The sequence below is a fragment of the Natator depressus genome, chromosome 4 (genome assembly GCF_965152275.1).
Source record: "Natator depressus isolate rNatDep1 chromosome 4, rNatDep2.hap1, whole genome shotgun sequence".
NCBI lineage: Eukaryota > Metazoa > Chordata > Testudines > Cheloniidae > Natator > Natator depressus.
The window spans coordinates 26,993,208-27,007,355 of NC_134237.1; the positions used below are offsets into that span (position 1 = coordinate 26,993,208).

Sequence of the window (14,148 nt, forward strand, 5' to 3'; positions counted from 1 at the left end):
ACGTTACTCCTAGCACTTAGTTTTAAAAGGAGATAAACATTTTTTTAAAAAGAGGCAGACCATATTTTTGAAGCAGGTTAGTTTCTGGAAAGAAGGCATGACATGTATAAAAACAAACTGTCATACCCCTAAAATAATATTAGGAATTAATGAAATTTCACTGTTAAGGAATGGCAGATGCTGAACTGCTTTGAAACCACTTCATGCCCTGACTTTCTTTCTGGTTTGTGTGGGGCACCTGTGAGATCAAGGGATAAATGACAAGAATCTTCTTTATAAACAGAATCTGCAGCTTCATACGAAGATGTGCTAATGGCTGCTTCCTGAGTGCATAGGTAGGAAACCCAGTGTATTTTTACGGCCCTTGACCATATATCAGAGATGGTCATCAGCTACCAAAGTTTAAAGGACAAAAGGGCAATTCAGCATAGAACAAATTAGTGACTGGTAATAGGAGTAGGTCAAAAAGCAAGATGTATTGAAATGGAATGGGATATAATAGTGTTGATTTGTGTTTTTCAGTTTTTGAATATTTTCTCCATAATTGCCTAATTTCCAGTTTGCAACAGGAATCATTAATGCCAACCTGCTAAAATTAATTGGGTTTGCTGCAGAATTCAGGGCAGCCCCTCTTACTGACTGCTGGGGGAGGGGGGTGGAGCAGTAGTGGGTGTGAGTGGAAAGCAGAACAGGATACTGATTCTGGGAGCAAGTAGCTGTGGGTGGAGTCAGGAATGTGAAAGTTGGGTTTGCCATAAAGACAGCTCTTGGCATGTTCAACTTCCAGGCTTTTATCTTGAGGACATGAGGAGTGACAGCCTGTGAGATTCAGGGCTCAAGGTCCGGATGACCGTTCTAATTGCACGGGCAGCAATACTGGGGCTCGAGGTGACTATATATCCCTGAGAACGGTGTGCCTCTGTTTTCAGGACCTGTCCTAGTTAGGTTTTTTTTAAAAACAAAATAAAACAAAAAAGGTGGTTGGCACTGTTCTTTTGTAAACTGGGTGCCTGATGCACCTGCAGGCCAGCTCAGTTGATGAAATTGATGACAGGCTAGCTGAGCGCATATGTACCACAAGGACCAGTCCCTCACGGTTTATTGCATATTGCCCTCTTGCCCTGCCCTGCCCTCCTTGGCCCCACATGTCCTCCCGCCAATACAAGCTTGCCTGCCCCATCAATTGCCAAAACTGTCCTGTGCACATTTCTCTGATATCTTACCACAACCATTCCCTATGCTACCCTTTTCCAGGGGATAGCTGTCCTTGTTTTCTTACTGTGAGGATCTGTTCATCCTACTCAGGGCAAACCCACTACAAACAGATAGAACTCCTCCTTGTGACAAACAGAATATCAGAGATGCAGGCAGGAAAACATGAGGACAGTTGATTATAGAAAAATAACAGGGTTTTTTGCAGGAGAATATCTGCAGCTGCTTCCGTAAATGGCAGATTCCAAAGCCAGTACAGCCGCTGTAGAATTGCAGAATTCAGGTCCCTGCATAAAGGTAAGGTGGTTGGCCCTTTGGATAGAACCATCTTTTCTCGCTAAAATGTCTCCCTCATTGTGATTTGAAACCAGGCAATCAGTTGACCTAGATCAATGTAAGGACTTTCAGTTCTCTGAACACAATTTTTGTCCTCCTAGGAAGGACCAAAAAGAGGGATAAAATCTCTAATACGATTTTAGACGTATTTATGTACTTCTGAGACTTGCAGAAGTGAAGCTGATTCTGTTTAAGAATTTAAATCCATTTAATAAGAGGCATGATTCTGTCTTTGGAAGAAAGAGATTTGCAGATCTATGCTTTGGTCATCTTTGCATTGTTTTTTCTAAACATTTCATGTAGGGAACCTTTTTGTCTGTAAATATGGCCTATTGACATTATGTCCTGAGAACTGTGGTTCCTTCCTAATTCTCACTTTCTCTTTTGTGTGTGTTTGTGGGGTTGGGGTTGGGGTAGGGGGAAGGACTGCTAAGAAAAAGTCTTCATTTTAGACCAGTGGACTTTTTACAGGAAATCAGATGATTGTATCCAGTATTTTAGACACTCTATTACATTGTACATACAGTTTCTTAGTAGTAATCTAATCTAATTTTGATGTGTTATTTACGCGATACCTATCATTGTGGTATCTTAGCCTATCCAGTAGAAAGCACTTTCGTCACATATTGCAATGTAGCCACATAAACACTTTTTTTAAAAATAAATCCATGCGATGTACTCTGATGCTTCCTGCAGCACCCAGGGCTGCGACTCACCTTGTTGCTACCTGCCTCCAGGGTGAGGGAGTCTTGCCTGTGCTGCCAGGGTGTTAGCTCCCTAACACAACCAGCCTGTCAGCCACTCAAGCACTCTCCTCTGGGCTATACAAGCCCTGCCTTTGCCCTGAACATTTACAGTAAATGCGTCCCAGTCCCGGAATCCCTCCAGCCCCTGATCACTAGATATCCACAGAAATCCCAGATCCTCTTCCCAAAGGAAAAGTGTACCCCAGTTAACCAGTGTTATCTTAGCCCACCCAGCATTTGAGTTCAGTGATAAGTAAATTTCCCTTTCTTTTACTAAGAAAGAAAAGAGATTCAAACAGAATTAGGTGTGAGTGATAGAAACAAAACGTTACATGTAAAACAAAATCATAAGATATTAACTGGGGCATACACTTACTAAAAGTTACCTTTCCTATCCAATTAGAGAGATTCTCACCCCAAAGTTCAGTCTTCTGCAGCAGATGCTGGCCCCAAGGAGCCAGGACCATATCTTTCATGAAGCATCCCTGCTCATCAAGGTGCCTCCTCAATGAATGGGTACAGAGTCTTTCTCCACCCTACGACATACTAAATTGGTCTTTTGTCTTTATTCACAGACAGGGCTATCCCTTTGCTGATCATTTCTTTTCACTGCCAGGTGGTTTTGATGTTTATAGTTTATTTTTGATGGTTTTCCATTGATTTTTCTGGGTTGTTGCAACAATGAACAATTGAGCAATTAGGTAATTGGATAGCTGGGGAGAAGTGACAGCTCTCTCACACTTGAATGGGCCATTACAGAGACACATGGTTCTCTGGTGACTCATTTTCACTCCAAGACCAGAAGGGCATAATTGTCAATATATTTATAATATTCCTTAAATATTATCTGTACACACATCAATGATTATGAGAATCAGTAAGTTCCAAGCTTTCAGTGAAGACCTCACATGCTAATCTTTAGGGATAAATACCATGAAAAGGGTGAATTAGGTGTAGTAAGTTTGTCAATTGTGTGATAGGCGAACCCTTTACCAGTTGACAACAATTTGCCACTGTGTCACATTTACCAATCCTCACTTTAAAGACAAAAGCCAACGTTTTCAGAAGCATGTGTCTAAAGTCAGATACCAAAGGACCCATAGGCTAATTTTCAGTGGTGCTGAGCACCCTCAACTTCCACTGAAGTCAGAGAGAGCTGCGGGTGCTCAGCATTGCTGAAAATTAGGCTGCTTGTGTTTAAGTCCTTAAATATGGATTCAGATGCTAACTTTGGGTACCCGGATTTGAAAATTTTTGCCAAAATGCATAATTTCTATATATAATTGTCTTGATAATGAAGTATATGAAACAGCAAACCACATGAAAATCTGCTTACTTTGTCTCTTACTCCTCTGTCTTTAAATTACATCAGAAATGAACTGAGGCAGAATCCTTCCTTCCCTTTCCAATTTTTCTTTTTCATTTACCTGGGTATAACAGGAACAAGCAGCAACATTTCCCCAGTCCCACAAGGTCCAATGCTCCAGTTCTTCTTCAATGCATTGTGCATAGTGCAGGAAGCATAAAAATGTCTCTCAAACTAAGCACTTTTGAGGTGTGGGGGATATTTCATTGCTTTCAGATGTGCTTGGAATCCCCTTTTAGTGCTCCCTGAGGTATCAGAGCATATTTTTATAAAGACAGGGTTGTTTTTCATGTTTAATTGCATAGTGGTTAGTTTATTTATTTCCCTCCCCCCAGACTCTAACAACTCCAGTGTCTTTTCTACTTACAAGAACTTCTAGAACTGGTTAAACATGTCAAATTCTGAACAACTGAGAGGAATAAAAGACACTTTTTCTGTAAAATATTTTCACATTTTTTGACCAGCTCTATCTAGAATACAAATATTTTTGCCCTCCACAGTTTTCTACTTATATGACTTGCAAATTATGAAATGACGGACATTTATTTATAATGTCTTTATATTTATACAAAGAATAAAAAGAGTTGTCTAATTAATGCTCTAGGCGTCCTTGCCACAAACTACAAAACCAAATAAAATTAAACTGTCTGCAAAACACCAGACTCCCTTCCCCCACCCAGAAATCTGACTGATCTTTATAACTGAAGATTCCTTGAGATGCGCAATATCTGAACCAGAATTTTGACGAGGCAGAATCCCTCCTACTTGCCTCATTATGTTTAAGGAGGACCATGTAGCAGGGACTCAAGATTATTATTAGAAGCAGCCTCAAATATACTGTCAAGGGAAGACAGTGTTTTGCAATTGATTCTCCTTTGAATGGAGGGGATTGCAGGTTGTATTTGTTCCTACTCTATATCAGTGATGAAAAGGTGACTCTCATGGCAAAGTGAAGTAGATTGGTTGCTTAAAGTAAATTTTCAAGAAGAGACTGTGGACATTTGTATCCAATAAAGAGCAAAATATGTGCAATTCATTAAATACTATTGGGGCACTATCGCTATGGGAAGTTGGTTATCCAGCTAGCTTCTTTCGCAAGTTTATCCACAGTTCATGCTGTTTTTCTCTTCAGTGTAGCCAGTTGCTGGGTACAGTTAGAGAAGGGATAGATTCTGATCTCAGCTGTGTGTTCAATTTGATTGTTACTTGAGACTAGTGTAACTGAGATCAAAATCTATCCTGGAGGGTGTTGTCAGCAGTGAAAGTGGAGTGTGTGGTTTGTTTGTTTGTTTGGGGTTTTTTTGGTTGTTTAATTGATCATTTTACAGTCTACTTAATCGGAGCTTTAAACTCTACTTGCTCATGGGAAGCAGGAGGTCATCAATTTCTGCAGAATCGAAGTTTTCATTTTATATATATTTAACCCTTAGGGACATAAAGATAACTTTCCAAACATGAACCAAATATAGCTGATGCACTGCCCTCTTCCAAAGTCCACAGGTAGAAAACTCCAGTGCCACAGTTGCTGCTCACAGCTTTTACATTTGCAGCAGGTAGAAAGCTGGGGGATGGGTACAGTAGCTGAGAGACATCCCCAATTCCCATTGGAGGTTCTGGGGTGGGAGAGAACCAGTGAGAGAGAGAGAACACTCCTATCTTCAAGCAGTGTGGGGAGGTTTAAGTGTAAAGCTTCAAATTTATCAGACACCTTCTAGAGGGAGACCTCTATAAAATATGAAGCCCCTGAGCAGAGTCTAGGAGTGGCACCCAGTTACCAGTTTCAGCAGCCTCCTCTTTTCCCAGCTGTGTAGAAACTGGGGTGGAGGCAGGCTTTTGACTTAGGTGTTGCCCCCAGACAGTGGGGCTCCCAATTTTTGTATCTATGTCGAGTAGATTTAGTCCTCCCACTCTAAGTGTTTGCTGAAGTTTCCAAGCTCTGCCTGTCAGTATCTGGATGGGCTGTGGGTAGGTGCCTGTAGGTAGGTGGGAGAGAGGAGATGCATTAAAAACCAGAACCACAGTATAGAGAGAAATTTGCAGGGAGGTGGGAAAAGAAAGAGAAAATGGATAGGAGGAGGTAGAGAACACAATGTTAGGATGTAGTAAGAACAGCAGATCAAATATTACTCTGTGAAAGTATCTTTTGACAAATTTCACTGGTCACTGAACAGTTTATCTAACAAATACATTTTTTTTTTGTGGTTGTGAATGAGCCAGCTGCCTACAAGCACCTCATCCCCTCCATGGCCTGACATCATTCTTCAGGCACTTCAGTTTCCCTCTTCTTCAGCTCAAGGCTCATAGAATCATAGAATATCAGGGTTGGAAGGGACCCCAGAAGGTCATCTAGTCCAACCCCCTGCTCGAAGCAGGACCAATTCCCAGTTAAATCATCCCAGCCAGGGCTTTGTCAAGCCTGACCTTAAAAACCTCTAAGGAAGGAGATTCTACCACCTCCCTAGGTAACGCATTCCAGTGTTTCACCACCCTTTTAGTGAAAAAGTTTTTCCTAATATCCAATCTAAACCTCCCCCATTGCAACTTGAGACCATTACTCCTCGTTCTGTCATCTGCTACCATTGAGAACAGTCTAGAGCCATCCTCTTTGGAACCCCCTTTCAGGTAGTTGAAAGCAGCTATCAAAAGTTTAAACTATCCTTAAATCAAACGATCAGATGAGCTCTTCCCTGGTTCATCAACACCTCACCGTGGGGGGTTAGTTTATTAACATCAAACCATTCCCAAAATAAAGTTTTCAGAATCCCCCTCAAGTCCATACTTCCAGTCTTTCCCACAGGTGGGCTCCCAAGCCTTCCCTGACTGAAGTTTTCCCAAAAAAACTCAGGGTTCCTTGTGGCACTTACTTTCCCCAAAAGTATCTCACTCCCTCTTACTCTTCCTGAGCGTGCCCCTCTCTCTGCAACTTTCTGCTGCTCTTTATAGAGGAATCAGCTCCTCCATCCCCAGCTGGTTCTATTAATATAACCCCACACCCCATCCCAGATGTTGTAGGTGGGGCTAATTGGACAGGCCTGGCTAGGTTGTCACCTACTACACACCTTTCCTGCCTTGAAACCTTGCTTGGCTCCTAGGCAAGTTCTACAATGTTTATTTCTTCTTTTGCCCCTTGCTAGTCTGTTGTTCGAGCGTGAATGATGGGGGTGGGGGGGTAGGACAAAGCAGCTGTACCACACTGTAGTACCTCATGATTCAGGTCAGGACTGTTAGAGTGGAGAATTGTAGAGAACTACACAGTTTTTAATATTACTTATTTTGAGTAACTATCTCTGATTGCTTATTGAGTTGGCATGGAAACTGAAGTACCACTCATGTTTTTTAAAAGGATAGTCCATTCAGACTGACGTTAGTCGTCAGCTGGCAAAGTGAAAAGACTTATATTGCAGCTGTTAACACTTATACCTTGCCTCTGAATAAACAGAATACTTGAGATGCTAGCACTGGTAGTCTCAATCACTTCTATGAGAATAAGTGTTCCTCCACAGAAAACAACACTGCGTGTTTTGGGGGAAAATGTTATTTCATAATCTGACATAGACCGTAGGACTCGTTTCCAGAAGCTTCCTTATGGATCAGTTGAATGCAAATAATTACAGTTTGTGTAATCAACACACACAGTGCTTATGCTATTTGATAATGTCCTTCTTGAAAAAGGCTTTTAGCCTAGCCCTTGTTTTCAACTGAGGCTTTGCATGTGCACAATCAAGATGGAACCCTCTGGTATATGCAGAGAAAATGGCATCTGCAATTACTTTTTCTCTCCTCTGCCCTCCCCCCTCTTGTGAATGAAAACATTCAAGAGGAGTTCACTTTCATCATTTTCTTTTTCTAAGAAGCAAAATGGAAGCAGAGATACTGCTGCTGGTTTTCCAAACCAGCTAAACTGAGGGAATGCTGATGTTAAAAAAGTTGTTCAGTGACATTTTATAAATGTGGCATCTCATTCTCAGACGCAGAATGGGAAATATATATTTAAATTAAGAAAAGCTTGATTTTATCCAAAACCTTTGACGCTAGGCTTCTCTAAATCCTCAGCACACAGACACAGCTTCCTTCCTTGTTAAAACAGGAGCCCTTTACTTTAGGGTAACTACTTGTGTTCTAAGCATATTAGCTATCAGATCGAGGAGGGCACTGATGTTTCTCTTCTTCATGTTAATCAAGCAGATAATCTAAGTGACGCCTTGAAGAAGCTGAAGATAACAGCCATTGACAGCACAGCAGATAGCTTGGAAGGATGCTTGGATTGCCTGCTTCAAGCCCTGGCTCAAAACAGTAAGTTTTATTGTCCCTTCAAAATTTGCTCCATATGATCAGATCAGTAAATGATGGAGGTAGTACTGTGATGTGAAGCAATGCAAGTAACGCAATCAATAGAATTGCTGGATTGGCTGTTCTATTAAAAAGAAAGTCCCATATAACTTGTGTGAGAATCAGACAGTAACGAAGATAAAGAAAATTATGTCCAGGGACATTCACAACAGGCATAGCACAGAGCTAGTCCCTGGCATGTGGAGTAAGTTACTTTTCCAATTGAAGTCTACATTCAGAGAGCAAAGGGCAAGGTATTTCTCTTTCAGGTCAAAACCTTGTGCTTGGGTAGCATGAGCATGGCATTCAGCACTTTCAGTTACTCTGAGTAAAGGTGGCCCAGGTTGCCAATCCAACCATATAGCCCATTATTTTCCTTACATGTCTGATCACACATTCATTTCCACGATGTTTCCATTAGAAGGGAAAGATTGGCTTTCTAAGTACAGTGCAATCTTAAGCATACTGGATGATGACAGAACTAACGTTGTCAAGAAGAAAATGAGATGGCTTTTGTTCCCGAAGCTCTACAGGGTCCTGTTCCACAAGCAGAAAGGTTATAGGGAAAATGGAGACAGCAGTCTATAGAACTTTTCCATCTCTAACTTTCTGATCATGGGACGCTGGCAGAAGATGTGGAAGAAAGACCTATACAAGGTTTCAACTTCACATACTTCGTTGGGGCCAATATAAATAATTTGATTACATGTATTAGGTAAAATGAAGCTTCTGATTAGAATTTTTCTTTTTTTAATTTTTAAACAAAATAAACCTCTTCTATATCTGATCTCTGTAACATATCAATACTCTCCTCAAAAGCCCATATTAATCTGCTGATCTGATTTCTCTTCCAAGATGCCATCCTACAAGTCATAATTTCATGGCTGTGTAAGTGTAAGATATTTTGTGAAATTTTAACACTAGAAGCTAAACACTGCTCGAGATGCCTTATGGATTATAACAATGTCTGCCATTCAAGAGGTAACATTGGTGCATTTTTTTTCATCTTGAGTAGTTCACAGGGAGATCTTAGCCAGGAAAATGTCAGGCGTGGGTTTTTGTTGTTGTTTGTTTTTCATCAAACTTCTCTTCAAGGAAGAGAATCCATGCTGTTCTAGAGTCCTTTGTAAGGTATCTGCAACATTTACCACCATTGAACACCTTCATATTTAAAGAGTATGGGATAGGAAGAAGAGTTTGTGATATGAAAACATCCAAGGGCTTGGAGTTAAATGAATTGTGTACCATTACCTGTGAGGGTCCATAAGTAAATCCTAGTACCCAGCTGGTAGGTGCAAAATGGTTCAGGTTGTAGATTTTGACCACTCCACAACACATCGATATTTCCTCTCAACCAGACAACCCCAGCGCTCTTTGTTTTGCCTCAGCCTGGTGCCCAGCTTCTCCTCTCAACTACCTTCTCTTCTTCTGGTCACATTCCTCTCAAGCTGGAGGGGCAGATGGAACCATGCTGAGCAGTATCTTTTGTATAGTTTACAAAATTTTACTCTTAACTCCCCTCAGTTTATGAGGGCTCTTTGTGTATGGGTGCATGTATAGATTATGAAGATAATACATGGTCATGGAGATAAATTATATGCAAATGGCTCTAATAAATTGCAGGGAGCTAAGGTAGAATTTTATGGGTCACTGCAACATGGGGACTGTGTCTGTTAGCTCCCCCTTACACTGCTGCACTCAATTCGGTGTTGGTCAAGGCCTTATTATGACCCAGCCTCTGTCCCCTTCAGGGTAATGGAGAGATGGAAGCCCCATAGTGCTAGTGGAAGCTAGACAACCCTAGGTCTCCTGGGTTTTGAGCCGCCTTCTCCAAAGCCCTTGGCTGGAGTGGGTGGGGGAACCCAGCCCCATCCTCTCCACTGGGTTGTTCGGAACAGCCAAAACCAATCCTCCTCAGTCCCTTGTTGCACCCCGTTCCACTTCCTACCTCTCCTCCTCTGTGGGCTTCCCCAGGCTCTTGCCTTGCTTCTCCCATTTTGGCTTCTGAGGCAGCTTTTATGGTGCCCAGAGGATTCCCTGCCTAATTAACTGAATCCCAGTTACTCAGTGAGGTAACTACTCCCAGGTGAATCTGAGCTGCCTCATTTCCCGTTGTGGAGCCTGTCAGAGGTAGGCTGGGCCCCAGACCCTTTCAGAGGGCCATCTTCCTTCTGACAGTCACTTAAAGATTCTGTACTACAGTCACATTTTGACCCTAAACATTAGTAAATACAAATATTTAAGTAGCTTACTTTGTCTCTCTTCCTCTTTTTCCTCTTTCTGTTGTGTCATTCTGGTTTTTCTTACCTGATGCTGTATGTAGTATCTCTTTTTCAGTGTCTGCTTTCCTTCAATATATTTTTTTCTGTCCTCCCGCCTCCCTCTTATTTCTTTTCTTTAATTTCTTCAGATCTTCTTCTTACTTGTTTCCTGTGTATTCCCCCTGCTTCACCCTGTCCTCATCTCTTATATCACTTGCGGCTTGTCTACACTTAACATGCTTCAGCGGCGCAGCTGCACCAATGTCGCTGAGCTGCTGTAGCATTTCAGTGCAGACACTACCTATGCCAACGGGAGAGCTTCTCCTGTCAGCATAGGTAATCCACCTCTCCAAGAGGCAGTAGCTATGTCCCATCGACATAGCGCAGTCTACACCAGGAGTTAGGTTGGTACAACTGCGTCTCTCGGGGTGTGGATTTTCCACACTCCTAAGCGACATCGTTATACCAACATAGGTTGCTAGTGTAGACCAAGCCTCTCACACAGAGGCACTGCTTGTCAACACACACACGCGTGCACACACACACACACACACACACACACACACAGCCCACCACTTCTCACCTAACTGTTCTAGAAGGAAGAGAAGAATTAATCCCCTGTGTCCATTCAATCCTTCTTCTCTCTGCTGAAACAGCGAACTCGGTTGCCAGGAAATTAGTGCCAGTTATGGATATTTTCCCAGGGGAACCAACAAACACCCAACGGCCTTTAGATTATATCTTCCAATCCTGGGCTAGATTTGAACCAGCCACTAGGAGAAGAAAGTCACTGTATCTCATTTCTAATTCCTCAAGCCATCCAACTCCCTGAGTGTACACTGAATGTTTCTGAAAGAAAAATCACTGGATAGGTTTTAAGATTACATCATTAAAAGACAGAATAATGTTTTCCTTTTCAAAAAACCTAATATCACCCTTAATGAAATATGAAGAGTAATATGACCCATCCTGGTATCTTGGTATATTACTGAGAAACACTCAGAAATTCTAGGGATTCTTCAAATTCGCAAAACCTTACTTCAAAGCATATATGAGATGATAAGCTGCCCATCCTAATAAAGGAAAAGGTTCCAGTTTAGAATAATTACTCTGTTTTAGTGTAATTAATTTTCTAACTTGACAGTACCCCAAAGGAGCTGATAAGTTCCATTAATTTGGAAATGGAGAATTATGGGTTTGTGACACAAAGATTAATGCTTCCAACCACAAAGTGGTTTATGTGTCACTCTGTTTATAGTTATACCTGTGATGTGTGGAGAAAAGTATCTTTGCCAATGGCTGAGTATCAAAAGCATACATGATATTCTTGCCTAGTCCAAAAGGATGTTATAAAATTTCCCATTGTATAGAGATCATCTCAGGGGAGGCCTTAAAGATACTATACATAACACTAATCCATTTTAGGTTGGAAGAAAGCAAAACCAAAATAACATAAGAGTTTGAATGTAAAATCAAACAGCAGTTTAGCAACAATGGATAAAGCTTTCAAAAAAGACCGTGTCATTGAAAGACCATTGGACTTAGGTTCCTAAGTACCTAAATCAGTTCTGAAAATGTGGTATAGGCACCTAAGACATTTGGGCGCTGTTGAAAAATTGACCAAATGTCAATAAAAACAATTTCTGATTTGCTTTAAACTGTAAGAAGCAACATACATTTAAAAAAAAATCCTCTTAAATTATTTGCTGGGTTGCATCTGTTAATAAGTTTGGTCTAATAGATTGCTGTAAGAGATCAAGTTTCCTAAATTTGCAGCCAGTGGTCAGTTATTAATGATCTAGTAATATATTATGACCATCTTCTCCCTTGACCCTGTGCCTTCTAAACTTCCTCTCCAATTCAATGTCCTTCCAGGTCATCTTGGTATATAGATTATTTGTGCAGGCGGAATGTGTGTCAAAGAGATGAGAGTGCCAGTGGTGATTAAAGTATTCACAGGCTCAGTAATTGCTGTGTAAAGACTTCTTAAAGCTGACTGTTATGGAGGATAAAAAAACCTCTTCCAGTGGGACAGTCTGGTGGAACACAGGCAGCTGCCACCTAGAAAGAGGTTTGAAAATGGGACTGTGTTTTCATTATAAAAATGTACAGTGCCTAACAGCAGACCCCTGATCCCAGACTGTGGCCTCTAGGTACTACTACAATACAAATAATTTCTTTGTAGAGGAATTTTTTTTCTTCAAGGATAAGACTGGTTGGACTTGTACTGGAGTAGATGCAAATGTGGGGCCAGATCTATGTCCAGAAGAGTCAAATCCCATGGGCCTGATTCCCCATACCTGGTGCTTTGGGTAGTCATTTATACTGGTGCAAAGTGGATGTAAAATGCTGCCATTCTCATTTAGTGAGTGCTTTACACCCATTTTACAACTGCCCTTGCTCGGCGAGTCTCCCTCATCTCCCTGCCAGCTCATTGCCTCCTGACTCCTTATAATGCTTTCTGTACCCAAAAAATCTTCATGAGGAAGTCTCACTCTTCCCTCACCTCTAGGAATCTTCCAGGGAACAGCAGAAGGGGGTGCTGCTAGTAGAGACAGAAGTGAAATGCCAAAAATATTGTTTGATACAATCTGAACACGCAAAAAGTACAAAATTAAACAGAGGGACAAGGTGGTTGAGGCAATCTCTTTTATTGGACTAACTTCTGTTAGTAAGAGAGGAGAGCTCTGTGTAAGCTCAAAAGCTTGTTTCTCTCAGCAATAGAAGTTGGTCCAATAACAGATATTACCTCACCCTCCTTGTCTCTTTAATATCCTGGGACTGACATGGCTACAACAACACTGCATACAATAATGGCAGACCTGACAGGAGTGCCAGTGCATTGTTGTGCTCGCTGCTTTTGGGATTTGACAGCTATGTGCATGTGTCCCACACACAGACACATGAACACAATCTCAAGAGTTGCCCTGCTGGTGGAGAAGGGGAGAAAGAGAGACTGAAGCAAGTAAGGTATATCTTAAAAACTATTAAAGGTTATTAAAATAAAGCTCCAGAATAAAAGTGTGGAAAGGAACAAAAAGAGTACTGCATATCTTAAGTTAAAACAAGTAGGCAGTGTCTCTCTTTAAATACTAAAACTTAGACAGCAAACAAATTTAAGAATGGAATAATAGCAAATTTTGTGTACCATTAACATAAGTAATAAGTTCCATTGTTTCATTAGTGCTTCTCTCACAGGCATAGCAGAAGGAACATTTTACCTTAATAGACAATAACTGGAATGCATTAGTGTCCTCATATAAGGTCACTGATAAAACAAGAGAATATGGCCTAGTTGGGTGAGAGGAGAGGAAAGTTCCATTCTCCTCACAGAGCAGAATTGAAGTAGGTTCAAGTCAAACATCTCATCTGAGATCTAAAAATGTGATCCTCTATTTTGTGAAGGAAAGGTTTTGATACTACATCTTCATTTTAGGTTATTTTTCTTTTTATCTAGATATTTACTTATGCTTTAAAATCATGATACCAAGTCCTTGCCTGAAGCAGGAAGTGCAGTTGGAGAACTAGTGAGCTGTACTGCAACAATATACTGTGCTTAAATAGCTCTCAGATTTGTCACATTTGGAAGCCATAGATTTGAAACTGTATCCTGGTTAAAATCTATTTTAAAGGATTAAACCTTTCCAGACCATATCATGATTTTTTTTTTTTTTTGAAGTTTAGAGGAAATTTTCCAGTACTGCTCCAAAGTCTGCTCACGTTGTACAGACTGTCCCCAGAGAATAAGGCCATAATGACAGTTTCACAGCTAGTCTGTTCTTTTGAAGGTGGAATTAAATAATGTCTAGGTAGGTAGTTCAGAATATGGCTTACATAGGGAAAGTCCTGTCTCATCTCCATCTAGCAAGGTCAGAGGTTTAAACAAAAATATCAATGT

At 41.0% G+C, this 14,148-nt stretch overlaps 1 protein-coding gene across 3 annotated transcripts in view; it reads left to right on the top strand.

Annotated features, from left to right (window-relative positions):
- RAP1GDS1 (Rap1 GTPase-GDP dissociation stimulator 1) overlaps positions 1-14,148 on the top strand; it is a 153,590-nt gene that overhangs the window by 42,293 nt on the left and 97,149 nt on the right. For 2 of the 3 annotated variants that reach the window (XM_074950646.1, XM_074950648.1), the window contains exon 2: positions 7,843-7,953. In XM_074950646.1, the coding sequence (XP_074806747.1) occupies positions 7,843-7,953 (111 nt within the window). The remainder of the gene's footprint in view (positions 1-7,842; positions 7,954-14,148) is intronic. The other variant, XM_074950647.1, reaches the window with a different exon arrangement.